The following is a 27458-nucleotide window of genomic DNA, read 5'->3' as shown; positions in this document are numbered from 1 at the left end:
TGGGACGGCAGTGTGAACTACGCGTACACAAAAGATTTTGGATGATCTGGCATGAGAGTGCCAGGTATAGCGCACCACTCGTCGGTACCAAAAGACGACCGTGGGGCTCGCTGCTGCCCTCCTGGCACAGCTTGACGCCCTGAACTGCCGGCGCGGGGGAAGAGGTGAGAAAAGGAGAGAGAGAGAGAGAGCATTTACATGCAACAGTGTCGGACAAGACCAAAGAAAGCGCGCGCTGAAAGAGTATTGGCCCATGCCAGGCAACCCAACTTGGGCAGCTGGGGAACAGCTTTCCGGCGTGGCTCGTTGTCTCGTTGTTCGCAGACACGGCAGCCGGTGCGGTGACCCGACGAAGCTGGGGCCGGCTCTCTGGGCTAGGCAACGACCAGGGACGGTCTTCTTCTCCGGTCCCAGTTGTAGTAAGAGGAGGTTTATCGACGACGCAGGTGGATGACCTAGGGCTAAGTGAAGCGTAGGCGGGCGAGGTCAGGGATGAAGCTTGAGGGTCAAGAGATGTTGAGTCTGTTGCGGGAGAGAGGCGCGGAAGAGGACGTCCAAGACGGTTGCCCGTGAGGTGCTACGCTGTGGTTGAATACCCCTGGGCAACCCGCGGGAGAGACGTCTTGGCGACCATTTTCCTTTCCTACCGCTGGCATCCAGCTGTCTGAGTCTTCCGCTTCCCATTGCCGGCCGGTACCTTGGGGTTCCGCTACTATCCACCTCTCGTCTTAGTTGCTAGCAACCGGATGTGGATGAGCATGTTCCGATGGTGTTGGGGCATGATAGTTGAGTTTGGTCGAACATGACGTAGACCTATACAGTTATCATCTGGCAGAGTCTGGCCGAGTACGAGTAGAAGTACTGGCCGTAGTAGTTAGGTATTTAACATAGTCGCTCGTTTCCGTATAGGTATTGCGTTGGAGTTTTGACTGCAGTCTGTCCTAAGGCCATCTGAGAAGATGAGGATTCGCAGGTACCCTCTAACCCCTGTTTAATTGTGTGTGGTGTACTTGCGGATCCAAATACACCAATAGTATCGCGATAATAAGAGGATAGAGTACAAATAGGTACATCAAAAGAAGGCATTCTCTATATGGAATACAGGGTTTTAGATGTACCGAACAAGGGGGACTAAGTACCCTATCAGTCCAACTTGTAGCTCCTTAACGCGGCATTGACGTAACTGATATCGTCCTTGCTCTTGTCCTTGCCCTCGACCTTCTTCTCTTTTTAGGACTGCTCGAGGACCGGACAGTTATTTTAGCTGGTATTTCGCTATTCGAACCGGATACTAACTAGGGATTAGAATCGGATCCAGGATAATATATAACGTGAATACATTATGTATTGTATTATATACGTTGTATATATATAGGTGCTGTTAGTAAAGGTACGTTTCTCGAACCTTTTTGAATTTCCTAAAAGGGTAAACCGCGAAAGTACCTTTAACACAATAAAACAGGGGTTAGAGGGTACCTAGGTACCTAGGTAAAGTACTGCAAGGTACGAAGTACATGTACCTGGAGTACCGGTATTTGTACGCCCCCGGTTCACTATTTGTTGTCCACTCAATCCATTTTTAGAAGGTTACGCGACCGCGTGCATAAGCAAGATCTTGGCCGCATATGCTGCGTACCTGTACCTCACGACAAGCCTTAATCTCTGTAATTAAAACCAGATGTCTTGAGCCACCAAATCACTACTGTTTCTGCCTCTGTATTCATTGACCCTAAGGTATTAAGAACATATAATATCCTTAGGCTAGGTACCTTGTTATACACCACGTAATCCTGATACCCTAGTCACGTGACCTTATCACACATATCACGTAATCCTGATGCCCTAGTCACGTGACCTTATCACGCACACCACGTAATCCTGATACCCTAGTCACGTAACCTTATTATACACATCACGTAATCCTAATACCCTAGTCACGTGACCTTGTCACACACACCACGTAATCCTGATGCCCTAGTCACGTGACCTTGTTACATATCACGTAATCCTGATACCCTAGTCACGTCACCTTGTTATATATCACGTAATCCTGATTACCTACTCTAACGTGTACAGGTACGTAACATTTACAGCCAAGATCTTGCTTATGCGCGCGCTCGCGTTACCTTCTTATTTGGGGTTGAGTGGACAGCAAATACCGAACAGGGGGCGTACAAATACCGGTACTCATGTACCTGTGTCGACTTTTGTGCCACAACCAGGGATCGGACCAGGGACCAGGGACCAGGCACAGCCACACCAGTAGGAGGACACTTACGTTGTACGTACCTTTTATCGGGATTTATATTATATTATATTCGTCTTTCAATCAGCAACAATATCATCCTCATTCACTTCTTAGGCCATCCCAAGCGTCGATGCGGGATGATACGAAGAGAAGAAGAGAATAGACGACATTAGTACGAGATGAGCAGACTCTCATCCACTCCTTAGGCGGTTAATCAAAGTCATACCGTCTTAGAGCAATGCTCGAGGCGTTGAGACGCTCTCCGTGCGCGTTTCTTCGAGGCCTTTCAAAAGAGAAAGGCGAGTTTTGATTATTACGTCGTCCATTCGGCCTGGTGCACCTTTCGATCACCATGATCGCCACCCGTCGGTTCTCAAGGCGCCCTGCGCTTTACATGGTCGCCCTCGTCCTGTTCATCTTTTGGTGGACAGGCCTCCCGGGGTCCAAGTCCCGCCTTCTGACCATCGACGGCATCCAGTACCGTAGTTCTAGCTACGATTGGGCCAATTTGAGGCTGCAGTACCCCGTCACCGACTTGCGCACCATGCCCGAGGGGTCGCCCATAGCGTTCCCAAAGGTACAGCACGACTTTACGGCAGCAGATCGACAGCAGCAGCAGTCTGGGGGCGGCGGCAGCGGCGAGACTGACGTCAATGATTCCCGGAGGAATGCCGTCCTCCATGCGTTCCGGAGGAGCTGGGATAGTTACAGGGAACACGCCTGGATGTGGGACGAGCTCATGCCCGTTTCCGGTCGCGGGAAGAACACTTTTGGGGGCTATGCGGCTACCTTGGTCGACAGCCTAGACACCCTCTGGATCATGGGCATGCATGACGACTTCCAGCAGGCCGTGCGCGCCGTGGCCACCATCGACTGGGACAACACGACGCTGACGTCGATCAACATGTTCGAGACGACGATCCGCCACCTGGGCGGCCTCCTCGCGGCCTACGACCTCAGCGGCGAGCCTGTCCTTCTCGCCAAGGCGGTCGAGCTCGGCGACATGCTCTACCTGGGGTTCGACACGGCGAACCGGATGCCCCCCTTCTGGTTCGAGTTCACGGCGGCCAAGCTCGGGACCCAGAGGGCCAACGACCACGACCCGTCGGCGTCGGGGTGCTCGCTGAGCCTCGAGTTCACGCGGCTCTCCCAGCTCACGGGCAACCCCAAGTACTACGACGCCACGGAGCGCGTCAAGGAGTTCCTCCACGCCACGCAGCACGAGACCAAGGTGCCCGGCATCTGGCCCGTGTTCCTCGACTACCGCAACCAGCTCGCCAGGGACGGCCTGTTCAGCATCGGCGGCCAGGCCGACTCGCTGTACGAGTACCTGCCCAAGATGCACGCGCTCCTGGGGGGCCTCGACCCGCAGTACGCCCGCATGGCCGAGGAGGCGCTCGACGCCATCGCCGAGCACCTGCTCTTCCGGCCCATGGTCCCCGGCGACGAGGACATCCTGTTCCCGGGCAACGCGCGCTACAACAGCAAGGACGAGACGGTGGTCCTCGACCCGGAGATGCAGCACCTCTCCTGTTTCGCCGGCGGCATGTACGGCCTGGCCTCCCGCCTGCTCGCCCGCGAGGACTACATGCCCCTCGCCGAGAAGCTGACCCGCGGCTGCGTCTGGGCCTACGCCGCCTTCCCGCTGGGCGTCATGCCGGAGATCAGCAACCACGTCGCCTGCGCCGAGCTGAGAGACTCGGATGTTCCCAGCAAGGAAGACCGCCACGCGCCCTGCGAGTGGGACGCGGAGGTGTTCGCCGCCAAGGCGTCCCGCGGCAGCAGCAGCACCAGCAAAGGGGCACCGCCCGACGGGTTCCGGTCCATCCAGGTGGCGAGCTACATCCTCCGGCCCGAGGCCATCGAGAGCGTCTTCTACATGTGGCGGTTGACGGGCGACGTGGCCTGGCGGGAGGCGGCGTGGGTGATGTTCCAGGCCATCGTCGCTGCCACCGAGACGCCGCTGGCCTACTCGTCCATCCGGAGGGTGGATGTTCCCGCGGGCGTCGAGACGGACAAGACGGACTCGATGGAGAGTTTTTGGTTTTCCGAGACGCTCAAGTATTTTTACCTCATCTTTTCGGACGATACCGTGATCAGCCTGGACGAGTGGGTGTTGAATACCGAGGCACATCCCTTGAAGCGTCCCCTACGGAGGGAGTAGGTTTGTTCGACTAGATGTCCGAGTGACCAGCGTGTATTTTTACTTCATTTTATAAGAACGAAACGGACACTGCGTGGGAATTATTGGGCACATATATACCAGTCTCACTTGATGGCATGTATCACATGGAGGAGTGGATCTTGCTTAGTATAAGGACGAGGACTCGACTTGCCAGCTTCAGGCCAAAGATCGAGACAGTCGGTTCATGTTGGATCAGTTGCAAGGGCTTGGGAGGATATTGTCTCGATCGCATGTTGAGGGTTGAGCCTTTATAGATATATACGAAGTACTTCGTATTGCACAATTCAGTTATTTATGCATGCACAAGGTATTCTGCTTACTTAAGGCATGAGTCACCACAATGACAGCCACTCCGTAAAATTCCGGTACAATGTACATGCTTAGTAATATATCATCCATTTCGTCACTGGAATAAACGTCACCAGCACCAGCAGAGATATCAAAATATGCCACTTCGCTCGTCCCGTTGACTTTTTGCCCTCTTCCCTCCCCAAGAATAACTCGCAGGCAGTGGGGATGAGGCATGCGATACATCCAACTCCCACGCCGAGTGGCACTCTCTCCCCTCCGTCGCGGCGTGACCAGCAGTAGCAATCGCAACAGCTTGGTCCGTCCATGCCGTCGCGACTTTTCCACCACCATCCCGCGGCACTTTGGCCGCAACACCGCCGCCAGCGCCGGCCGGAACCACTATGAAACCCTCAACGTAACGCGAACTGCCTCGCCAGCCGAGATTAAGAAGTGCGTTGCGACTCTGCTAATTCTCATCGATACGCCAAGCTAACCAGGGACCGTCCACCAGATCCTTCTACGCCCTCTCCAAGAAATGCCACCCGGACCACCACCCCGGCAACCCTACCGCCACGGCACGATTCCACGCCCTCACCGAAGCCTACTCCATCCTCGGCACCCCCGCCAAACGCGCCGCCTACGACCGCGACCTTAACCGCCTGCTACCCTCCTCGTCGTCACACCCCTCCGCCCCTAAAGGTTCCTACCATTCTTCCGGTCACGCAGGTGGACGTCCTGCCTCGGGCCTCTCCCGGCGCCGCACGCACTTTCGCGGTCCGCCGCCCAGCTTCTACAAGAACGCATCCTGGCACCCGCACGCCCACGCCCATGCCCATGCACACGGCCACGGTCACGGCCATGGAGCGAAGGGCAGCGCTGCAGGGGGAACACAGCAACAACAACAGCAACAGCAACAACAAAACGAATCCGACCCGTCAAACCCCGAAACAGGCGCCGGCGCCGCAGGGTGGACGGCCTCAAACGCCCGGGGAGGCATGGGACCAGGGCAGGACCCCTTCGGACATACCCTCGACGGGTCGCTGCCGCATTTCAACCGCGCCGGCCACGAGCGGACCCAGCGCGAACTGGATCGTCTCAGGGCCAGGCGTGCGGGGGCCGCGTACGGTTCTGGGCCCGAGGGCGCGCGAGAAACGGCCATTGGCGGCTTCTTCGCTGTCTGCTGCGTCCTGGGTTTGACGGCCCTCGTGCCCTGTGTGCTCTATGGTGGCTTCGGAGAGACGAGGAAAGAGAGGAAGATCAAGAAGAGCCGGGCCAAGATAGAATAAGACGTATCTTCGAACGACATTGTATATATATTGGTTGCGGAATTCGTCAGGGATACGTGCATCTCTGCAACTTCTGCATGCAGTTCGGCGACAATAGACCTCAAGATATAGTAGACGTCCTGAATATCAAAAGCACCTTTCGATTGGATATTGTCATGGCATGAATCAATTTACTCGAGGCGTCTCAAGGCTGCGCCCTTCCGGGAATCATTTATCTTCGGTTGAATTATTCTACATCGAAACAGGTAACCACCCCGAGTTACAACGCGAAAAAGGATGTATTGCACACGACGGGACGGGTACCTACTTCGCCCACGACCCTTTCTTAGGCGAATATCTCAACACATGAACTGCTTAACCCTCAAAGGTGAAGCTGGCGCCAATCTGCACAGCAGGTGTCAGCCGGTCTCGCGATACGTTCTAGGGGGACGATTTGTAGTAGACTAACCTTGTGGGTGGCCTGGTCCAGCTTCTGGGTATCGAACGAGGCACCGAGACCGAGAGTGACGCCGGGCCGGAGGAGGACGTTGTAGGCGAGGGCGGCAACACCGCGGTCGTTGACCTTGACCTGTAGGAAAGCAGCCAGATTAGATCATGCACACAAATAGACAAAAGGGGATCAAAGAAAAAGGCGAACCTTGGCAAAAGAGACGGGGTCGATGCGGTACTTGCTGGCAACCTCGAGACCGACGTTGTTGCCCGTCTTGGAGTTCCAGGTAGCCTTGGCACCGGCCTCGACCTGGCTGTTGACCTTGTGGTAGTACGAAGCGGCAAAGACGCTCAGGTTCTCGGTGGCGGCGATGGCGGCGGTGTAGGCGGGGGTGGTGAAGCCGACGGTGGCCGAGTAGTTGGTGACGGCGGCCTTGTTCACGTCGTAGCCGGCCGAGGCACCGGCGAGGAAGCCCTCGTGGCCGACCACGGCGTCGATGTTGGCGACGGGGCCCTTGAGGAGGTCGAAGAAGGCGCGGCCGTGGAAGTTGGGCTGCTTGAAGTGGAGGTTGAGCTTGGCGCCCGTGGCGTGCGTGGCCGGGAGGAAGCTGAAGATGCCCTCGGCCTTGAAGCCCTTGGCCAGCGTGTCGGCGAGCTCAACCTTGGTGTCGAGCGCGTTGGTGGTGGTCCAGGTCTGGGTGAGGGTGAGGCCTGTGCGGTAGTACGACATTAGTAAATGCATGCGACCATTGCGAGAGATCCGGACGCCTAATTCCACTGGAATGTCTTTTCTGCTGTGCAGGATCCGAGCCACTTGGAGGTCCAGCTGCGTAAAAGGGCGTCCGGAGATACGAAGTCACGCTTGTCTTTTCTTCCGTTCATGGATGTCGTACCCGTGCCCTTCTCGACGTATTTGCCCTCGAGCTGCGGTTCGAATGGAATTAGTCCAAGCTCCCCACGACCAATGGGTTCGACAAGATGACTTACAGCGCCGGCGGTGGCCTTCTCGTGGGAGGTCTTTCCGGTCACCTTGAAAGCGACATTGTTGGGCGCGTTGCTCTTGAGCTCAAAGGTGGAGGCCGAGAGGTGGTAGAAGTCCTTGTTGAGGAGCTAGTAGAAAGATGTAGTTTTAGTATTCATCCACATGAAGATGCCCAATCGTGCAGGCAACCCATCCGTGGTTTGTCAATTGATGGCCACGTCATGCGCTTCCCTTCGTCCAGAGAGGTCAGGAGACATCTGGATAGCCGGGCAAAAATGGAACGGCTACAGAACGGTGGAGAGTAATGACATACATCGTTGCTCGCCTTGGCGATGTCGGCAAAGTTGGGAACGGCCATTTTGAAAAGTGGGAGAGACGGAAAGGAGGGGGGGGATTCAAAAAAAGACGATAACGTGGATGGAGATGCAAAGAGGTCACGATTCAAAGTGTTGCAACGATGGAAGAGTTGAGCCGATCGTGGGAAAAAGGGCGCGGCAAAGTAGTAGGTAAGTATTAAAATTAGGTACGTACTTTGGGGTCTCAGGAGCAAACAGCAGTCGAATGCCGGGATGGAAACCCAGGGAAACTCAGTTGGAGCTTATTCATTGGTGGACTGGCGTCCGGCTTAACTCGGCCCGGTAAAAGGCCAATGATCTCAGGTGACGAGACGCGCTAGCCTGTAAGGGGTACTTTCGACTCCACGTGGACCTGTTGCCATTGGGTCACGCTGTTTATATTGTTGGGGAGAATTCAACTAATTTCAGAGCGTCGTTTCAATGTTACCGACCTGTATCAGGTCATGAGGGTGAATTATGCGTGTCAAGTCTTGGGAGGGGAGAAGGAAGGGTAAAGGTAGAAGAAGCCTGGAATGACTTGTCATCAAATACTTGGTACATGTCGACGAGACTCAGGCACAGCTTTCGTGAACTCCCGCGGTAAAGACTCGGAGAGGCCTTTCAAATGCCAAAATGCCTGCATTTCTATATCATTTCGTCTCTATCCAACACCCATCCCCGGCGAGTCCAGCTTTATATGGAGTTATGTTCTAGGATCGCCATGCAACCTTGATCCCTCCCTTGCCGTCCCTCTCTCCCGTCTCCTCCATCTCCTCGCCCATCCAGTTTCGTTTCGCCTCAATTCGCTTTGCCCCTTTATTTTGCCGTATCATACTTTTCGTTGTGGATGGCAATGGCTCTGTCATGTCACTCGTTAGTTCCGTGGCCAATATAGTCCCGTCTCGCCATCCTCGCAACTACTCACCTTCCGCTGGGGTCGGTCTGCTCCGACCATGTCGGCACCCACCGCTTGACAGTCGAGGCGCAGTGGGGCGGGAAGTGCTCGTCGAACATGACCCGGTACCAGTACCTATGACGTTGAATTCCTTGATCAGTAACCAGTAACCCAGATACAAATCCTACAAATCCCGGGACGACTCACGCTTCCTTGGTATCCGGAATATCGTCTCCCCACTCCGGCTTGGGGTTCTTCATCATCTCATCCGTCACATGAAGCTCCGCGTTTTCCTTGAGCGCATCGATCCAGCCGTATCCGACGCCGTCCGAGAACTGCTCCTTCTGTCTCCAGAGAATCTTCTCCGGGAGATATGGCTCGGCGCCGGGCTCGTCCGAGACATCGAATGCCTTGCGCAGAATGTACTTCTCGATGCGTTCACCTGTAATCATCTTCTCCTGAGGGTCGATGTTCATGGCCAACTCGAGGAACTGCAGAAGCATCTCATTGTTAGCAGAGAACTCACGCGGGCTTGCCGGGAGCGGAGGAATGGGGATGCAAAGCCACGGCCATCTAGTAGCCTATAGCACAACATCACTCACCGCCTTGTCCAGGAACGGAACTCGCGCCTCCAAGCCCCATGCCGATGTCGCCTTGTTGGCGCGGAGACAATCGGAAAGATGCAGGTCCTTGATACGGCGGACCGTCTCCTCGTGGAACGCGTTCTTGTCGGGGGCAGCGTGGAAATAGAGATACCCTCCGAACGCCTCGTCGCTACCCTCGCCGCTGAGCACCATCTTGATGCCCATGGCCTTGATCTTACGCGACAGCAGGTACATGGGCGTCGAGGCCCGGATTGTTGTTACGTCGTACGACTCGAGGTGGTAGATGACATCCGAGAGCGCGTTGAGGCCGTCCTCAATCGTGAAGGTCATGACGTGATGCTTGGTGCCCAGGAACTTGGCCACCTCCAGGGCAGCCTTGTTGTCGGGCGCACCCGGCAGACCGATGGAGAAGGAGTGAAGTTGCGGCAGGTAGGTGACGGTGGACAGCTGGTTATCATCGTCGATCCCGACAAGGCCCTCGCCGACGTCTGGGTTCTCAGACATGGATTCCGCCGTGCCGTTGGCCGCCAGCGCCGCCTTCTTGAGCCGCAGTGTCTCCCTCTGCGCGATCGCCGCCACCAAGCTCGAGTCCAGGCCACCGGACAGAAGAACGCCGTAGGGCACCTCGGCCATGAGACGCTTGCGCACCGATGTTTCTAGCGTCTCCCGTACGCGCTTCAGGTCCAACGGTGTGTTGGGAACCCTGGCGGGATCCCACCAGGTAGGCTGGAAGTATCGGGTAAAATCACCCGTCGCCGAGTCGTAAACATGACCTGGGGGAAAGGCCTCGATCTTGTCGCAGACGGAGTGCAGGGACTTGAGCTCGGAGGCAAAGTACACGGTGCCGGGCTGCTTGGAGGACCATCCCTGGTAGAAGGTGGTCACGCCAATGGGGTCGCGAGCAGCGATAGTCCGGTCCTGCTTCTTGTCGTAGAGGACGAAAGAGAACATGCCGTCGAGGTGTTTCGGCGCATCAAGGCCATATTCCGTGTACTATGATACACAAGGTCGCCGTTAGTGGCAAATGCCTTGATTTGAGAGATAAAGGTGGAAAGCCATGGGGATATTTCGCCTTTACGGGGAAAAGAAAAAGAAAAGAACGGCAATATATGTAGAGAATATATATGAGAAAAGTGAAAGTGCCGAATCACTCACAAGAGGAATAATGACCTCGCAGTCCGAGGTGGTCTTGTAGGAATAGCCATTCTGGAGGCTCTTGCGAATCAGGCGGTGGTTGTAGATTTCGCCGTTGACGGCGAGGATGATGTTCTCGTCGGGGCTGGTCAGTGGCTGCGCACCAGACTCTGGGGTGTACGGTCAGCATTGGGCGTAAAGAGGCTCGTCGTACGTGCGCATCATGGATGCTGTCGAGGCGGGGGAGTAGCAGTAGCCGTGACTCACCGACACCCACGATACAGAGTCGCTCATGGCAAAGGACTGCATTAAAGGTCAATTTAACATCGCTCGTCTCATCGCGGTTAACATAAGAGGCTCACTTGTGTTGTTGGCAATGACGTTGCCGCCTATTCTCTGGCGTTAGAATTCCTCCCGTTATATTCTTCCTGTGTGTTGGATTCGAGACTCACTCCAATCAGGACCCCGATGCCGGACACTGCAAGATGCGTCAACCAATGCGACTTGACCACCCGGGGTAGACTGGGAAGAGGAAGACAGTCATAACATACGCCTTGGCTAGCCGAAGAGCTGTCGGCTTGAATTTATGTACGTCGGGGTGACTGGTTGCCGCTATGTTAGCATCATGAACAACATGAATTGACCAAGACGCAAGGTGGTGATGGTTGGTTGGTTGGTTCGTCGGTGGTGGTTGCAATAATTTCTGGCGGCGTGGCGGGGATCCCTGAGATTATTGCCCCTCCATCTGCGCAAACCGCATCCGCAACCGCAACCGCAACCGATGCGGGACATGGAACAGTCGCACAACGGCACAGAAATAAAAATAAAATACAAAATTACTTACCGGTGACACGCGAAGATGCCGCACATGGTTGCAGAGTTCCTTGTCGGCGGCACTTAATTTTGAAGAGAGAGAGGGAGGGAGATGCACTGAGAGAAAGGAGGGGGAGGAAAAAGGAGCGAATTCAAGATGACAGAAAAGTAATTAGAGGGAGAAAAACACCCAAGTCTTCGACAAGGTGGGTTGGGTCGAGCTAAGTACCTCTGGGTAAAAAGGAGGAGTATGACTCTTTGCCTCCCAAGTCGATTTTTTTTTCTCAACTTCCCTCCGAGTCGTTGCCAGTTCCTAATTAAGGGCAAAAACTAACTCCGTAGAAGGTAAAGAAAATGGAGAAACCCGACCCGGAGACTTCCTGCCTACGGTACCTTGGTAAAATAAGTACAAAGGACTTTCTTGATAACCGCAGATTCTTGGTGGGAACCCTCTTCACTCCAAGTCACTAAAAAATACTAAAAAGTACAGATCGACTCGCAAGACCAAGACCGTCAACGGTTCGCCCCATTAGTTTCTGGCTTAAGGAAAATGTACCTGGAGGAGGCACTTGAAAGTCCCGATTTCGGCATCTGGTGATTGGACCCCTGACTGACCCATCCCGTTTCTTCCAACCTCCGTGCCCCATTACCTAAATAGGCATTGATAAGGGACCGGTGAGCCGGTATCGGATTTTCATGTCTCGTGTCATTGCCGACGAATACATGCTCTACAATAACCGCGTCCCATGGGAACTCTCATCCCAATGTCACCAGAGGTCTCGATCTTGTTCATACATACCTATGATCCAGGGTACCTAAGATACCGAACTTGAAATTCAGCTGCAAGTTATTGACCCAGAGATTCTATCTACTCTGTACGTTGTAGGCATTCACCAGCCTCCATCACGTGCGCACGCAGACGCCCAAGCAAGGTGATAATGGCTGTGCGAAGTACATACGTAGTAAAGATTACGCGGATTAGAGACCATGCTGTCGCAATCCTCTCAACGTGGGTCGTGGGTGCAGTCCCTCAGTTCCGATGAAGCTGAATCGCTCCTGCCCTCAATGTTATTAAATGAATTCCTTTCTTAAATCCACGGACCCCGAAAAACTCGGGTTACAAGCCATGGCCCGATGAAAACATACCCCGCGAAATCAGCAAACAAGAAAACGTGGCATTCTATGCCGACTTCTGTCCACCACCCACTCTTTCAACCCTGTGCCAGGAATGAAAATAATGGTTTGGTACGCCCATCCATGCTAATGTAACGGCGAGGCCTTGCTCAGAAGGTTGCCGGGTTATCTCGTACAACGCGGCGGATCCTCTTCTCGTACTCGTTCTTGTCCTTTCTGAACAGGCTATACGCCTCGGCCTGCGCGGGCGACTCTGGGTTGGGATTATTCAGAAGCTCCTGGATACCCAGGAGGATCTGCTTAACGGTAATGGCAGGCTTCCATGCTTCCTCTTCATTGAGAATAGAGAGGCAAACTGTTCCGGACGGGTAGACGTTGGGGTGGAACAGCGGCGGTACGAATTTGCCTGCGGCATAATGAGTTGATTTATCTCGGGATAAACAGGAGTGATCCAAAAGGGAAAACTTACACTTGGGGGGCTTCGTGGGGTATTCTATCGCGGAGAGTATCGCGCAGTTAGCGAGCTGGATTCTCGCATCGGATCCACCACTGTCTTCTGAGAGGACTCAGGACTCACCATCAGGGAAGGACATCGTGAGCTTGAAGAGACCGCCTTCCCACATCGTCTTCTCCTTTCCCGGGATGCCACATTCCCACACTTTCAAGTCGAGGGTGCCCCCTGCCGTGCGTTGCGGTCTCGCGTAGAAGCCAAACGGGTGATCCCTCCTCCACTGCTTCCTGGGGGCGCTGTCAGCGAACATAGTTTTTTAGCGGTGTTCGGATAAGCTGTGGCACGAACCTCTCCTCCTGCAGTCTGTTCTGGCAGAGAGCCATGATATCTGGGATTGCCTGCGCTGGGCGATGTGACGATGCTGATCGATGGATTCCCGGGTGGCCAACCAGCGGTCCTGATCACTCCTCCGGACAGAATCAACCGCAAAAGTGTTTCGCGCGTCGTGGGACGGTCGTCTCTCTTCAACTGCTAACAGAGGTTTGGTGTAGAAGAACTCTCCGGGCTTTGTCTGTTGGTTGGGCGGTGGCAACAGAAGGCTCCCAGCGAAAGGCTCCCGCCTTGTGATACAATCGGGAAGGCGGTGTAAGGTCTCTGACAGTATCGCGGGGTGGCAGAACTCTTCGCCCCACCCCGCAATCCAGTCTCAGCGAAAGGAAGAGCCGCCTTAAAAATGTACGATTATGTAACACGTCCTTACGAAGTACTTCGTACCCCTCCGAACGTTCGGCCGCTCCCCACTGCGTCAACCCCGCCAATGTCAGCAGCTCACCTCGGCTTTCATGTGCTTTTCCCAGATCTCGCGAGCCAGATAAACCGAGAAGAGAAAAAATCAAGCGCCGTCTTTCGACTAGATTGTCGTCTCCCTGCGTAATCAGCGATTACCCTGCAGTCCATCACCGTTCCCACTGGCTTTTGCGAACAACTGGCTCGCTTTTCCCGTTACTTTACTGCTCTTATTGGGCTCCGAAAAGCCAAGACACACTGCAGCTGAAGGGAGGCCTTCTGACGTACGGAGGTTTAGCTCTCCGGGTAACCGCTCAAGCCGGCACTTTAATCCTCTAAAATTTACATACGATGAGCGACTCTCTAGGCGCAAAGGCAGAGGAGGAAACTAAGACCTCTGCCGCCCAGGATAAGAAAACAATAGATGAGGTTGAAGATGTGCCTGATCCAGATGAAGATGACTTGGACGATCTGGATGGTAAGACCCTACTATGCGCCGACAAACCAGTCCCTTCCCATGTCGTCTGACGCATTATAGACATGCTGGACGAGTTCTCGTCTGTGAAACTCGATGCGAAACAACCTGCCGAAGCAGTCGACCCTGGAAGACCAAACCCACCAAACCCACCACAGGTCGCCAAGGGCGATAGCAGCGCAGAGCAGGGGGATACGAATTTGGACGACATTCTCGGAGACGATGACTTTGCCAAGCAACTACAAGCTGGCATGGCCGAACTCATAGACGAACTCGAGAAGAACGTATGGCCAGTCTTCGGGCTCCGGTTCCATTTGAATAATATCCGAAGCTGACATGACAATTACTAGCCCGATATGCAAAGCCAGTTTGAGGAAATCTTCAAACAGTTTGGCAATGCTGCCGGCGAAACGGCGGCGGATGAAAGCGGACCGTCGGCGGCGGCGGAACCGACCCCCTCGACATCAGACGCCCAGGGCGCCGAAAGTTCTTTCCAAGAGACGATCCGTCGCACGATGGAGCGCATGCAAGCCTCCGGCGAACAGGCCACGGCGGCCGCGAGCGAATCCGCAACGGACGACCTCCTCGCCGAGATGATGAAGCAGCTGGGCGGGGACGGAAGCGGGAACGACGAGGATTTCTCCAAGATGCTCATGGGCATGATGGAGCAGCTCACTAACAAGGAAATCCTGTACGAGCCGATGAAGGAGCTGGACGAGAAGTTCCCCGAGTGGCTGGAGAAAAACAAGGACAAAACGCCGGCCGAGGAGCGGAAGCGGTACGAGGAGCAGCGGGTGCTGGTAAGGGAGATTGTCGGCAAGTTCGACGAGAGCACTTACTCCGACTCGAACTCGGCGGACCGGGAGTACATCGTGGAAAGGATGCAAAAGGTAAGCCCTCCCTTTTCTGGCATGTCGCCTTTGGCCGTTTGTGTGCTGGAGCAAACAACTAATGATGCACTTGCGTTAGATGCAAGACTTGGGGTCACCACCTTCAGATTTGGTTGGCGATATGGAATCTGCGCAGGAGGCGCTGAGCATGCCGGACGAATCGTGTAATCCGCAATGAAAATAACCAGGGATTTTTGGCGTCTAGCTTTACCCCATCTATACCCGTGTGCTGTCGCATGTAAATGTCGCCAAGTCCGTAGTGTTCCTGCCCTGCCCTGCCCACACCCCTGAAAATAATACAATACTGTAACTAAACCCCCAACGCCATCCGAACCCTACTCCGTAAAACCCTCAAAATAAAGAGCCACCAAGATCTGTACCGAAGCATGACCGGTTCCTCATATGTACAACCCAACCACACCAACATCCGCAGCCATGTCACGACATGTCCATTTGCTGTGACGACACGAATTCCGTGCTGTCTGTCCCGGATGCCAACTCCATGAATATAGCATCATAGTCTTCGTCATCTGATAGGCTGGGTGAGTACGGCCGTTGCGTGCCGTCTTGCGGCGGCTGTGTGGTCGGGCGCTCGTTGTACGACATGAGTAATGCCTCAAGTTCCCTTTCTTCCTGCAACACCATCTCATCGACCATCATTTCATCCGCATTCGCATGCGATTCATGTTCCCGCTGAGCGCCCTCGCGCTGGCGTTCCTGGATCAAAATCTCGGCCGCGTCGTCAATGTCCGCTTCGGAGAAGAATGCATCGCCCTCCAGTTGCTTTGTGAGGATGCGTTGCCGCATTTCGCGGTCCCAGCTCGATTTGAGAAGCTGCAGAAACATGTATCAGTATATTACTGCGAGAAGAAGAGACAAAGAAGAAAAACGAGCGTAGAACCAGCCTGTGGATGTGTAATCGGGTAGACTAACCTTGCCCTCGACATCCCTTCTTTGGTAGGTTTTGTCGTCCGCACGTTGTCGCACATTCTGAAGGAAGAGCTTCCGTCGGGTGTCCTGGGCCTCTTCCCTCCGTTGCTGGCGGGGATTTGGTTTGGTCGGCCGTGTCGCGTATCTGAAGTACTTGGATGCTGGCTCGGAAGAGGATATTGGGGAGGACTGAGTCTGGCGTGGGATGTAATTGAGGTCGTTTTCGGAAGAGGGGGAAAGCGGAGCGGTCGGGCGAATAGGTGATGAAGAGAGAGGTGATGGGGCGGATGGCCGGTAATGATTGTGAATGTGGCCGTGGTTCCACGCTGGGTTGGTGCTCATTTCACCACTTGGAGCTGGGAAAACGGGCATGGTAGCAACGGCGAACATGTTTTGTCTGAGGCGACAGAGTCGAGTCTTCTTTTCGCAACCGAATACTACTGACAGAGGAAGTGCCGGTGAAACCAGTTACAGATTTTGGAAGGGTCGAGGCTGAAATAAGAGGGAAGAGAATAGGAGAATACAGAGTACGGATGGCGTTGAAGTGGCATGTCCAGGATACGCGGCGCGCGGTTCGTGATTGTGGCGATTGACCGCGACGTCATGTGGGTCTCGCTCTAAACGGCCCCGACAATATGATAGTTTCGCGTTATATGGAAGTACTCCGTGAATTACATTACTGACAGGAATATTCGGATAAACATCCGGGTTATCCCGCGCCGATCTCGGTCGACAGTGTCAACTGGAGCGGTGTAGACTCACAAAGTGTTATCATCCTTGTTACCGTAAGTCCCGAAAGAGCTCGTTCCACCAACTCACACTGTTCTTCTGTACCGAGGTAGAAGCCCCCCTTGCCCCTCCTTTAAGGACTACATAGATGCATAGATCTGCCAAGACACATGTACGGATGTACTTCGTAGGTACCTGAATTGCGGGCACAATCTTATCTGATAGTGGTGCGAGTGGGAACAAGAAATATTATTTTTCGGATCTACGCCAAGATGCCAGTATCAACGATTCTACGTATTCGTACACTACAAGAATCGAGTTCGATAGCCAACAACGCTCGACGGTGCAGCCTTTCTCGTCGCCTCCCGCCTTATGTTTCTATCTACATTCATCCTCCAATGGTAGGATGATATCGACGTCTCCTGCTCGCTTCAGTCAGGGTATCGGAGGAAAGCTAGACAGCATTGTCTAAATGAAAGTCTTCACGGCGATTTCCGGCCCATTGCGCCGGTTCGGCGCGCGACAGCGGACGGCAGGATGGACTTGTGCCAGCTGCCGCACCACATCGAGCCGGCTTACGGTGCCGCAGTTTACCGGTAGGACTCGCGGGTTTGCCTCCTCCAGGGCCTGGACAACCGCCCGGGCGAACCCGCGCAACACTCGGAACGGGATCATCCTGCTCGCCTCCGGCGGTGGTGCTGCTACCGTCGGCGCTCTGGCCTTCACCGACGATATCAAGTACGGCTACGAGGCCGCTGAACGGGCGGGCCGAGTCGCTGCCTCCTTGGCAGTGTGCATTAACGAGTACGCCGGACCTCGCCAACAACCGAATCCCCTTCCTCTCAGGACCGACTGTGCTGATGCTATACCAGTTATCGAACGACGTTAAATCAACGGGAGAAAGAGGAGGATGAACAGACACGGGAAATCCTGTTGAGCGATTGTCACAAGAGATGCGCGGAAAGAACGTTGAAGGTCTTGGAGAAGAACGGGGGCATCTTCATCAAGTTGGGCCAACATCTGGTATGTTTTTCGGCATCTTGGTGATCGACCTGCGCGGCTTTTCTCACTGACGACCTTTCAGAGTGCAATGAATTACCTCCTGCCAACAGAATGGACCACGACATTTATTCCCCTCCAAGACAAATGTCCGGTTTCGTCATACGAATCGATCGAGAATATGTATAGGCGAGACACAGGCGGCGAGCTCCTCGACTACTTCTCCGAGTTCTCCAGAGAGCCCATCGGTGCCGCATCCCTGGCGCAAGTCCACACCGCCGTTATCAGGGAAACAGGACAAAAAGTGGCCGTCAAAGTTCAGCACCCGGGACTCGCACAGTGGGCTCCGCTAGACCTCAGCCTGACGAGGTTCACTTTCTCGACATTGAAACGCTTCTTCCCGGAGTACGACCTCGAGTGGCTCTCCTCCGAGATGGACGAGTCGCTTCCCAAGGAGCTGGACTTTCGGGAAGAAGCTCGCAACGCGAACCGCACTCGGGAGCACTTTGCCCGCCTGCCCGAACACCCGCTCCTCGTGCCGGAAGTGCTGTGGGCCAAGCAGCGCATCATCGTCATGGCCCGCGAGTCCGGCCACCGCCTGGACGACCTCGAATACCTCGACGCCAATGGCATCGACCGCGACGACGTCTCGGCCTGCCTAGCCCGCATCTTCAACGAGATGATCTTCGGCGCCGACGCCCCGCTCCACTGCGACCCGCACGGTGGCAACCTCGCCATCCGGAAGAACGAGGCCCCCGGCCGCCTGCGCGGCCACAACTTCGACATCATCCTGTACGACCACGGCCTGTACCGCGATATCCCCCGCGACCTCCGCCGCTCCTACGCCAAGATGTGGCTCGCCGTGATTGACGGCGACTTGGATCGCATGCGCCACTACGCCAAGAAAGTCGCCAACATCACCGACGAGCAGTTCCCCATCTTCGCCTCCGCCATCACGGGGCGCGACTTCGGCCTGCTGGCGGGCAAGGACGCCGGGGGCAAGGTGGGCGGGACTAGTCCGTCCATTCTCCAGACGCGCACCGCCGAGGAGAAGAAGGGGATGGGCGACGCCCTCCAGGAAGGACTCCTCGCCGACCTCGTTCAGCTCCTGGGCCAGGTGCCCCGCATCATCCTCCTCATCCTCAAGACCAACGACCTCACCCGATCCCTCGACGAGAGCCTGCACACCCGCCAGGGCCCCATCCGCACCTTCATGATCCTTGCGCGCTACTGCACCCGCACAGTCTTCGAGGAGAAGGTCGAGGAGTTGCGGAACCGCGGCTCGCTCCTGTGGCCTCCCAACACGCTGCGTCTGTTCGCCGCATGGGTTGGTTACCTGCGAGTCGAGGTTAAGCTCGAAGCATTCGAGCTGTGGCTTGCTGCGAAGCGACTATTGGGTATGAGGGGTGTCGAGTTTGCTTCACCTGGGATTTGAATGCATATATTTGTATCTTCGCTGCATCTCATAGCCGTTCCCTGCATTACACTACTCTTTTTAATGATATCAATAGACATGGCACATAATAGGTGTTGCTTCATATGGAATCAGACTTCATATATATCTACTACAAGCTACACACAATTGCATTCGCACCAGTGTGACGTTTTCCTCGAGCAACACTTCTATCAGTGGAGTGTACCGAATGAACTCCGTTGACATGACTCCTCGTTGGCCTGGAAGAACTCGTTATCTCACACTCAATTGGTAGCAATGGGTGAGCCATCTGGTAGTCTCACTTCCGACGGTGCCTCCTATGTAAGCAACGATAACCGACAACCCAGTACGCTCCTCCGAACACACCAAAGACTCCGAAACACCAAAAGGCGAAAGAACAAAGAGCATCATCCGCGAGCAACAAATGAGATATCGTCCATGTTCGGCCCGCCCACACAACTCTGCATATAAACCCCAGAGAATAGACAACGGACGCAACCCTCGCCTGGCCCCAACCTTCCTCGTCAGGACATCTTCTGCCTCTTGATAGCCTCAATCGAAGCCGCACTGTCGGCACCATTACCTCCGGCAGCACCAGCGCCCACCGCAGCTACCGCGGCACCGTTCCTGTTCGTCACCTCCGAGAGCGGTTGACGTATCTCGGTATTAGCCAGCGGTGCCGGCCTCTTCCCCACCATGGTCGGCGGACGGTACGAGCCCCTGTTGGCGAGGGGACTGGGGGGTCCACCCGGGGCACCGATTCGTCGCGCCTGGTGTAACTGTGGATTCGCCGTGGCGCCCGTACCCAGCGGCCGGACGGGGTTGAAGCCCGTTCCTCCTCCGGCTCCGAGACTTTGGACACCGGGTGCCCGCTGGCTCGACGAGGGAGGGACGTGCTGCCCGTTGCGTGCTACCGGTTTGGAAGACGAGTGGTCTATGCCTGGCGTCTTGCGGATGGATGGGCTCTCGGCCTTGGGGTTAAAGGCTTGTTGGCCCGCGGGAAGAATGAGCGGCGCGTTTGGATCGCCCGGCTGTCGGTCTATCGGGATCTGCTGCACTGCCCGGGCGGAAAAGAAGGCTATAGGCTCCCCTGTGGCACCCGGACCGGCGTTCGGTGGTGGGGTGTTGGTAGCCGCTCGAGACGGTGCCTGGGGTGCGTTGGATGGCGCGGCTTGAGGTCGATTGTTATTCACTCCTTGTGGCTGTGCCGGTCTCGCTCCGGGCCTGGGCTGGTTCGGTGTCTGGGGAGGTCGTGCATTGGCGGCTACGTTCCCGGCCATGCCGCCCTGGCCCGTAGGCCGCGCAGGAGGCTGCATGTTCGGTGCAGTGTTCAATTTTTGGTTCGAGGCGTCCGATGCGTTCGATTCTGTGTTGGAGAGCGCAACCTCGTCGGGATGTCCGTCCCCGGCAATGGCAAAATCCGCTTCGTCAAAGTCGGCATCGAGGAGTTCGTCGAGAGAGTCTGCCATCTCCTTCTGCGCGAGGGCCTCCTTCTCGCCACTCACTTTCTCTTTCTTCACAGGCTCCTCTTTTTTCACTACTTCTTCCTTCTTCACGTAATCCGAATGCCTGTGTAGCCTGCTCTCATCGAACTTGGTCGGTCCGGCCTTCAATCTAACCACTTTGGAGAGGTAGTCTTTGTCGTAGATGCAGTTCCCGAGCACGTTGCCAAAGTTTCTCAGCGCCCTCTTGAGGGCGTCGGTGGTGCCCTCCTTCTTGGCCTTTTCAAACGCAGCCGCTTTGCCCTTGCAGTTCTCGATATTCCCGTACCCAATGTCCTCATGGTATGTACCATCTCGCAGCGTGACACGGACAATGACCGAGAGTCCGAGGCTGATCCTCATTGTCTGGGGGTTCTCGTCGACAAAGTCAACCTGGATGTTCTGTATGGACGAGGACCAGCCGTTGAAGCCAAATACTTCGTTCGCGAGGGCGATGCATTTTTCCGCGGTGATATAGTGAACCCTCTGGCCCGAGGGCCCGGCTCGAGAAGAAATGTATTCCGGACCGAGTTGTCTTTCTAGTCGGCTTTGCAGCGTGGCTATCTCCTGGGCTGTGTACTCCGAGACGCGTCTCTGCGGCTCTTCGAAGGGATTGCCAACATTGTTAAGATGTTGGTCGCCTGGGCTGCATAAAAAGTTAGCCAAGGGCTGTAGGGGCGGAGTCCGACGTGGTTCAGAGGAGACACGCACGCAGGCATCGTTACTCTTGTGAATAATGGGCGGTTGTCATGGGGTGGCGTATATGTTCAATCGTCAAACCATGTGTGGGATCAATCTCAGCCAGCTAAGCAAAGGTGCTGCTGGATTTACTGCCCAATCCTTGTCGGTAATTGCAGCTTTGCTCGGTGGCGATTAAGAGTCGGATTGTTTGGTGCCCGTACTAGGTGACCGCGTCTTGTGTCCCGCGTTGAGAGGAGGCAAGACGCCAGGCAACGGGAGGTCATGTGACCTATTGTTCCTTCCGTGGGCACATAGATCCACTTTCATGTAATTACTAATCCACGTATGTGGACTGGTTCAGACTGAGGTACGAAGTACTTGCGTATTTATTTGTATGGTATGGTTGGTAGCCGAGGAAACGCCGTGAAACGCCTTAGAACTCCGTGTTGGACGTACTCGTTCCTCCTTACACCACCACCAAATCGATATCGCGATGTGAGCGTTACTGTTCTACTCGTCCTGACTATTTACAAAAGTTTAAACTGTAGTGTGGCTATAACCTCAAAGGACCACCATGACGAGTCGGAGACTGCCACAATTCTTAGCCATGGCAGGACACCTACGTGGACATATAAGCCTCCGTACGATTTTGTGTTTACGAAGTAGTAACCTACATTAGGTAGGGAAACGTTCTCGTCTGTGGGTATATGGCAACTTGACTCAAATAACTTGGCGCCCAGGACATTTTCCGCATCTTTGGGTGCCTAGACATGATCTGTCCGGTACTAATAGTCACAATCCGCCGAATAGGGACGAGGATAGTTGGTATATCGTCTTGGTTTCAGAGACCAAGATCAGAATGAAAAAGTCGGTCGTGTTTGTCCGACTAGAAATGCCCCACTATTTGAAGTAAAAATGATACGCGTGCAAAATGAATAAGATAAACCTAAACGTAAAAATAATGTAGTCTCCTCCATGGTGTTTGTCGAAGGGGATATCATCGATGTATGGCAGATAGTCAAACGCCTTGCCCATCCTCCCTGGTCCTAGCCGTAACGTGCGTAAGTGATTGTCCGTCCAAGTCCGAGTCTATGCAGTTGTCCATGCCAAGTAGACGAATGAACCCAAAACAAAAGCAAAGGACAAAAGGACGTGATTAACAAAGAAAAAATAAAATGGAAAAATGAGAAAACGCAGAACAGAAACGCCACAAATGGTCGTCATGCATCGTGATATGGGAGCCCGAGCCGCCTCATACGCCTCCCTGAGCCGTGCAGGCAAGCCCTCTAAGGATCCCTGCGGTTGGGACACCTCTCCTACCAGGGCCCGACCCGCACCGGCGAACCGTAGGAACCGGACATGAGCTGGTTCAAGATGGAATTCTGCTCGGCATGGTTGTTGCCGGAGTTGGTGCTGCCCTGGTTCCCCATCCATCCCACGCCCGCGGCCATGGCGCTCATCGCCGTCCCCATCCGTCCTCCAGAGAGTTCGTTGTGTTTCGCCAACGTCTGGTCCCAGCCACCCGAATTCAGACTGAGGCCACCTCCACGCTTAGCGGCCTCGTTGATGACCAGTGCCCAGGCCTTTGAGATCTCATCATAGGCGTTGTCCTTGTGGTGGCGATATTGTTGAGATTCCCAGTTGGGAAGGGCGTGTATCACTTTGGTGGCTCCGTCCAGGTACTGCAATGAGACGGTGTGTTGGGTCTCGATGGGAGGGAGATATTGGGGGGTGAAATCCAGGAGAGCGTCGATGAGAGCCGTCAGGGGTGCCTTGACGCGGTAATAAGTGTAGTCGGCACTGGATTCGCCGTAGGGGATGGCGGCCTTCAGTTTTTCCTCGTAATCACGTAGGACGTCGTGTGCGGCGGCTACAGTAGGCCTGGGAGCGCTTTCCACCACCTCCCGGCCAATATCGGGGTGGCGTTCGCAAATACGCTCGAGGACAGTTCGTAGTTGGGTGGGATCCAGCGTCTCGAGTAACCGGGGGAGAGAGAGGGGGCGTCCGACGATATCGTTGGTGCGGAACTTCTTCGAAGGGCGGGAGAGTTGCCGGGCGGCGACGGCAGGCGAGTTTCGAGGCGATACGGACATTTCATCGTTCTCATCATCCGCTTTTCTTTTGCGGCCCGTCATGTTGTGAAATGGACTCGCTACGAGAGGGTTAGTACCACGACGCTCCGATCGACTTGAATGTGCAGTGAGGGGAATGAGGCAGAGAGTGAAAATGTGGGTTGTGCGTTGTAATGGGATGATCGAGGTTTGGGGGAAGGGCGGAAATTGCTTACCAGACCGAGATGGGGAAGAAAAGTGGACGGATTCGTGTTGACGAGGGAGACGATGAGGTTGAGGCGACAAGAGGACGTTCATGGTAGGAGAAAAGGCTTGACTGCAGGCTGCAATGCAGGTACGCCTTTGTCTTGGTCACAGCGACTCGTGGATCGAACCACGAGAAGGTGCTAAATGCTGCCAGGAAGCGGTGTGGAGGTGTTGATCCTTCTGAGCGAGCTGTGTGGTCGAGTAGAAGACAACTGCCCTTTCTTTTCGTTCTGTCGATTTGAATATGCCTTCGATCTGTTATAAAGGATGAATGGGAGAATCGGTGGATGAGGATGTGAGGGGGAGAAGGAAAGAAAATGGGGCAGGGTGATATTGCCGTCGGTTCGGGTTAAGGTGTTTTGCAAGAATTGATGGTTGGACAGTAGTGTACAAAGCTAGGTTTCGATAAATCAGGTGGGTTACCAAGTTAAGTAGGTACTTCGATCCTAGCAACAAATAGTAAGGAAAATAAGTATTTGGAGAATACCCGTCTAAAAACCCATAATAAGAGCTCTGAGGGGCGGTCAAGCGGTAACCAGGGAGAGAGTGGAGACTAGTAGTCACGATTGACGGTGTTGTTGTGGACTTGTACTGTATAGTTTTATATTGTGGGGTTTCTACATTTTATTGGTGGTGCCGTTGTACAGGTCACGTGACCTTTCCTTTGCAGAAGTACGTAACACTAACATTACGACATGGCGACGCCTCAATCAACGCCTTCGTTTTTGGAACCGTTATTTACCGCCAAATGCTGGTGTACGAATACGATGTGAAGAAAGTGGAAAAAGCTGAGAATGGTCGTCTGGATTCCACCGATGTCTACAGCACAGCGGGGGTACCAGTCGAGCCGCGCTACTTCGTCTAATGCGGATGACGATGACGATGATGACTACGCAAGCGCCCGACTTCTTACCAAATCCGCGAAACCAGACGTCACGTCCACAACATGCGAGTCAACGCACAGAGTAGCTGAAGTCTGGACGCCATTTACCAAAGGAAGAAACGAAAAATCAGCTCGGATATCCAAAGTATCGAGAGCTACTGACCTCCCCTGCCAAACCCCAACTAGGCTCTGGCCCATCACGGCGGTGGACGACTTCCAACTTCGGAGCAAAGGACCGATATGATACAGCACAACCAGGGGCCTCCCCAACCTCGAGGCCTTTGTGTGTCATGAATATATAGAAAGAGGAGATAACGCCGCTGACGTGTAGTGACCCCAGGGATGACGACTTGTCAGTCCCTAACGCCTTAGCAAAGAAGCCGATACGTCCGACCCTTGAGAACCATTCCGTAAAGACAAGAGGAAAAAAGAGGGATGGGAAAAGGGAGTAGGACAGTGCAAGACCAACGCATTATTGAAGCAAGGACACCCACCAAGGGCATTGCGCATCTTATCCATCCCCGAGACTCATCCACGAAAACATACCAGCGGCCGAAGCCAGCAGGATGAATGTGATGATAGCCGCCCCGGCTTTATCTCCCGCCGTCACGGGCCTCATGACAAGCGGATCGTGCGAATTGGTGCCGGCGCTATAATCCCCCTTGGACGTTCCCCCCGTTTCGTTGGTCACGGGGACCTTGGCCTGCCCGATCAGCAGGGCCGACACGGCGCTCAGCACGTTCATCGTCTGCCCAGCGCCCACCGAGCCGTCAAAGGACCCCGATTTCCACTGGAACCCGCACTCCCTCCCCGACTCGCCGCCCGTGCATTGCGCGACCGCCGCCTCGGCCGACTTGCGCAGCACGGGCAGGATCGTCTCGGCCGTGAAGGGCGCCACCTGGGTCATGGTCGACAACCACCGCGCCACGTAACCCTTGAAGGAGAGCATGTCCGTTGTGCACGACATGATCCGCTCGCACGCTACTTCGTACGCGATGCTGTCCGGAAAGAAGACGTTGATGGTGTTGTTCAGCAGACCCTCGATGCGGGATTTCCAAATTTCGCTGCCCTCGGTCTAGAGCGTGCCCGTCAGTACCCGGGGGAGCTCGGATGGTGGCGAGGACCGTGGGGGAAAGGAGGGGAGGAGTCGACGACTTACATAGTTATACATGTAGGCGGCGCCGAGCAGGAAGACGGCGTTGTTATACGAGAATTGGGCCCTGTTGATGTCGGTGCAGTTCGTCTCGACATGGGCGCCGTCGTAGACATTATAGTTGTCGTCGATGTATTTGACGCCGATCATCCAGTCCCACGTCCTATCCGCCCAGTCGGCGTACGTTTTGTTGCCAGTGTACCGGGCCAGCCTGGCTCCCAGGTTGAAAAGGCAGCCCTGACTGATACCTATGGAACGTCGTATCTGGTGTCAGACCATGCCAAACAAGGAGAACAGGGCGGAAGGGAGAAAGCAAAAGGAACGGAAAAGATCAACATCTTACTATTCTTGTAGTTGTACCCTTTGTTGGCAAAGGGGATCTGCCACCGCAGGCCCCCATTGCATGTCTCATCGTGCCGCTCCGGGGCCACCTGGGTGGTAAAGACTGCCTGGGCGAGGGCCAACCATTGCGGCTTGTCTTCGGGGGGATTGGGGAAGTTCGCTTCGGCCGCGAGCATGGCCGACATGCCCCAGAAGCCCTGGTCATCGTTTCCCAAGGACAGTGTCACGTTCCGGGGCATATAGTCCTCTCCCTCGCCGACCTGGAATAGCATGGCCTCCATGACCACGTCGTTGTAGGTGTCGTCTCCGGTGAACTGCCAGTAATCGATCATTGCACCCCACATGGCACCGGCCTCCCACCAGTAGTAGTCACCTGCCGGCGGTGGGCCGGGGAGGATGCCCGGAGTCTGCCCCGTCTCATTACCGCGGTAATAGGACATGAGGTCGAAGGCGAGCGTTCTGGCCGATTCCCGTATGTCATCTGTATACCTCGCGTTAGCGCGCGCCTCTTTTCTCATGAGACACAAAGAGTCAAAAGATGGGAAACGGGGAAAGAGACATGCCATCTGTGTCCAGTTTGAAGACGGTCGCATTTGCAACATGAGCTGTGAGGAGGAACGCCGTTACAGCGCGGACAGTGGGGAGTGGTTTCATTATGGCGACTCCCTATTAACGAAAGAGGCAGGGAGACGAGCCGCGGTTGAACGATGGTGGATGGTAACTAAGTGATGGATTGAAGATGATCAAGCGAGAGACACACAGGAGCCGGTTGACGTTGGCCGGCTCATGGAGGAGGGACGGCGAAGAGAGGGATAAAAGAACGCTATCCGCAAGGCCCTCGAGGTGCCTGGGTGCCGGTGTCCAGCGACGAGGATTTTTCGTCGAGTGTCTGGTCACGAACGAACATGTAAGTTGGCAATAGATCGAAGAAACTCAACAGCAGTTGGGAGAATGGCTTGGGAAGGGGAGACGAGTGAATTCCGCGACACCTTGAAAACTTACAGGGTTTCTCGGGCGGGCTGGTGGGCAAAGGAATGAATAACGGGGAGAAGACGGGAGGGATAAGGGCTAGTTGCAGTCCTTCGTCATATCAGTCTGCTATAAGGTCCATCAGGTACGGAGCCGTCCCAGACTAAGAAGACTAAGTAGTAGCATGACAGGTAGAGAATAACGACGTACGAGGAGACCAGAAACGGTGGTGCATGACTTGCTTATTCCATGGCTAACCATCCTCCCCTCATGGGAACAAACCGGGACAAGTCTCTGTCCGAAGTCTGTCCTAGAGGCAGAGGCCTACCTACCTAGGTACCTAGGTAGGTACCTGGCGTCGATCATAAGCTTTCTACGGGGCTGATCGCAGATTTATGACGCGTCCAGTCTAAGGTAGGTACGGTACTCTTAGTGACACACCCTCCCAAGTACATTACCTATATCTTGCCGTCTCTGCCGACCAACTTCCACCTCGGCCCTCTCCGAAAAAGCGTGTAGACTTTTCACAGAGAGTAGAGTACGGTTGCCCCTCTAAGACCCATGAGTACTGCGTGGGCGCCAGCGGAAGCGTGGCATCG

The 27458-nt window shown here is 54.8% G+C and overlaps 14 protein-coding genes across 14 annotated transcripts; 5 read left to right on the top strand and 9 right to left on the bottom strand.

The window, feature by feature from the left end:
- Nucleotides 1-17: 17 nt before the first annotated feature.
- On the bottom strand, nt 18-1724 carry ACRALDRAFT_207404 (uncharacterized protein; the record flags this gene model as incomplete). Its single annotated transcript, XM_071022240.1, has 10 exons — nt 18-46; nt 79-577; nt 621-649; nt 721-828; nt 888-987; nt 1062-1089; nt 1154-1226; nt 1498-1553; nt 1592-1636; nt 1693-1724. 10 exons carry the CDS (start codon nt 1722-1724, stop codon nt 18-20), a joined length of 999 nt encoding a protein of 332 aa, XP_070877235.1.
- Nucleotides 1725-1930: 206 nt separating this feature from the next.
- On the bottom strand, nt 1931-2443 carry ACRALDRAFT_207403 (uncharacterized protein; the record flags this gene model as incomplete). The annotated part of the gene is made up of 5 exons (XM_071022239.1): nt 1931-1943; nt 1983-2008; nt 2086-2129; nt 2196-2273; nt 2356-2443. The coding sequence occupies 5 exons, from the start codon at nt 2441-2443 to the stop codon at nt 1931-1933; spliced, it is 249 nt and encodes an 82-aa protein (XP_070877234.1).
- A 157-nt stretch (nt 2444-2600) lies between these two features.
- Nucleotides 2601-4729, top strand: ACRALDRAFT_1040260 (glycoside hydrolase family 47 protein; the record flags this gene model as incomplete). Its single annotated transcript, XM_071015171.1, has 1 exon — nt 2601-4729. One exon carries the CDS (start codon nt 2601-2603, stop codon nt 4410-4412), a length of 1812 nt encoding a protein of 603 aa, XP_070877233.1. The 3' UTR covers nt 4413-4729.
- Nucleotides 4730-4956: 227 nt separating this feature from the next.
- ACRALDRAFT_2025842 (uncharacterized protein) lies at nt 4957-6010 on the top strand (the record flags this gene model as incomplete). Its single annotated transcript, XM_071020352.1, has 2 exons — nt 4957-5174; nt 5236-6010. 2 exons carry the CDS (start codon nt 4957-4959, stop codon nt 6008-6010), a joined length of 993 nt encoding a protein of 330 aa, XP_070877232.1.
- Nucleotides 6011-6364: 354 nt separating this feature from the next.
- On the bottom strand, nt 6365-7779 carry ACRALDRAFT_2098992 (uncharacterized protein; the record flags this gene model as incomplete). Its single annotated transcript, XM_071022920.1, has 6 exons — nt 6365-6394; nt 6459-6578; nt 6648-7150; nt 7333-7363; nt 7427-7549; nt 7735-7779. The coding sequence occupies 6 exons, from the start codon at nt 7777-7779 to the stop codon at nt 6365-6367; spliced, it is 852 nt and encodes a 283-aa protein (XP_070877231.1).
- A 446-nt stretch (nt 7780-8225) lies between these two features.
- On the bottom strand, nt 8226-11444 carry ACRALDRAFT_1061424 (uncharacterized protein). Its single transcript, XM_071016427.1, has 10 exons — nt 11235-11444; nt 10942-10992; nt 10843-10868; nt 10753-10779; nt 10658-10693; nt 10412-10560; nt 9254-10249; nt 8859-9142; nt 8682-8786; nt 8226-8615 (listed from the first exon to the last, which is right to left on the bottom strand). The coding sequence occupies exons 1-10, from the start codon at nt 11258-11260 to the stop codon at nt 8573-8575; spliced, it is 1743 nt and encodes a 580-aa protein (XP_070877230.1). The 5' UTR covers nt 11261-11444; the 3' UTR covers nt 8226-8572.
- ACRALDRAFT_207400 (uncharacterized protein) lies at nt 11250-12139 on the top strand (the record flags this gene model as incomplete). The annotated part of the gene is made up of 6 exons (XM_071022238.1): nt 11250-11261; nt 11380-11409; nt 11474-11512; nt 11638-11722; nt 11862-11990; nt 12051-12139. 6 exons carry the CDS (start codon nt 11250-11252, stop codon nt 12137-12139), a joined length of 384 nt encoding a protein of 127 aa, XP_070877229.1.
- ACRALDRAFT_1048031 (uncharacterized protein) lies at nt 11935-13375 on the bottom strand. Its single transcript, XM_071015532.1, has 4 exons — nt 13137-13375; nt 12915-13075; nt 12807-12830; nt 11935-12743 (listed from the first exon to the last, which is right to left on the bottom strand). The coding sequence occupies exons 1-4, from the start codon at nt 13169-13171 to the stop codon at nt 12487-12489; spliced, it is 477 nt and encodes a 158-aa protein (XP_070877228.1). The 5' UTR covers nt 13172-13375; the 3' UTR covers nt 11935-12486.
- A 550-nt stretch (nt 13376-13925) lies between these two features.
- ACRALDRAFT_2098096 (uncharacterized protein) lies at nt 13926-15117 on the top strand (the record flags this gene model as incomplete). The annotated part of the gene is made up of 4 exons (XM_071022865.1): nt 13926-14052; nt 14113-14333; nt 14400-14939; nt 15019-15117. 4 exons carry the CDS (start codon nt 13926-13928, stop codon nt 15115-15117), a joined length of 987 nt encoding a protein of 328 aa, XP_070877227.1.
- Nucleotides 15118-15377: 260 nt separating this feature from the next.
- Nucleotides 15378-16259, bottom strand: ACRALDRAFT_1068608 (uncharacterized protein; the record flags this gene model as incomplete). Its single annotated transcript, XM_071017587.1, has 2 exons — nt 15378-15773; nt 15873-16259. The coding sequence occupies 2 exons, from the start codon at nt 16257-16259 to the stop codon at nt 15378-15380; spliced, it is 783 nt and encodes a 260-aa protein (XP_070877226.1).
- An 811-nt stretch (nt 16260-17070) lies between these two features.
- Nucleotides 17071-19032, top strand: ACRALDRAFT_2101154 (uncharacterized protein; the record flags this gene model as incomplete). The annotated part of the gene is made up of 3 exons (XM_071023044.1): nt 17071-17402; nt 17471-17621; nt 17683-19032. The coding sequence occupies 3 exons, from the start codon at nt 17071-17073 to the stop codon at nt 19030-19032; spliced, it is 1833 nt and encodes a 610-aa protein (XP_070877225.1).
- Nucleotides 19033-19556: 524 nt separating this feature from the next.
- Nucleotides 19557-21232, bottom strand: ACRALDRAFT_2025835 (uncharacterized protein; the record flags this gene model as incomplete). Its single annotated transcript, XM_071020351.1, has 2 exons — nt 19557-21159; nt 21225-21232. 2 exons carry the CDS (start codon nt 21230-21232, stop codon nt 19557-19559), a joined length of 1611 nt encoding a protein of 536 aa, XP_070877224.1.
- A 669-nt stretch (nt 21233-21901) lies between these two features.
- Nucleotides 21902-23876, bottom strand: ACRALDRAFT_1074895 (uncharacterized protein). Its single transcript, XM_071018297.1, has 2 exons — nt 23482-23876; nt 21902-23346 (listed from the first exon to the last, which is right to left on the bottom strand). The coding sequence occupies exons 1-2, from the start codon at nt 23561-23563 to the stop codon at nt 22511-22513; spliced, it is 918 nt and encodes a 305-aa protein (XP_070877223.1). The 5' UTR covers nt 23564-23876; the 3' UTR covers nt 21902-22510.
- Nucleotides 23877-24194: 318 nt separating this feature from the next.
- Nucleotides 24195-27090, bottom strand: ACRALDRAFT_1061416 (glycoside hydrolase family 76 protein). Its single transcript, XM_071016426.1, has 5 exons — nt 26893-27090; nt 26454-26779; nt 25892-26371; nt 25555-25796; nt 24195-25470 (listed from the first exon to the last, which is right to left on the bottom strand). Exons 2-5 carry the CDS (start codon nt 26542-26544, stop codon nt 24907-24909), a joined length of 1377 nt encoding a protein of 458 aa, XP_070877222.1. The 5' UTR covers nt 26545-26779; nt 26893-27090; the 3' UTR covers nt 24195-24906.
- Between the last annotated feature and the right edge of the window lie 368 nt (nt 27091-27458).

Source organism: Sodiomyces alcalophilus (genome assembly GCF_042370955.1).
Source record: "Sodiomyces alcalophilus JCM 7366 unplaced genomic scaffold ACRALscaffold_2, whole genome shotgun sequence".
Classification (NCBI taxonomy): domain Eukaryota; kingdom Fungi; phylum Ascomycota; class Sordariomycetes; order Glomerellales; family Plectosphaerellaceae; genus Sodiomyces; species Sodiomyces alcalophilus.
This window is presented reverse-complemented; position numbering and strand designations above follow the sequence as displayed.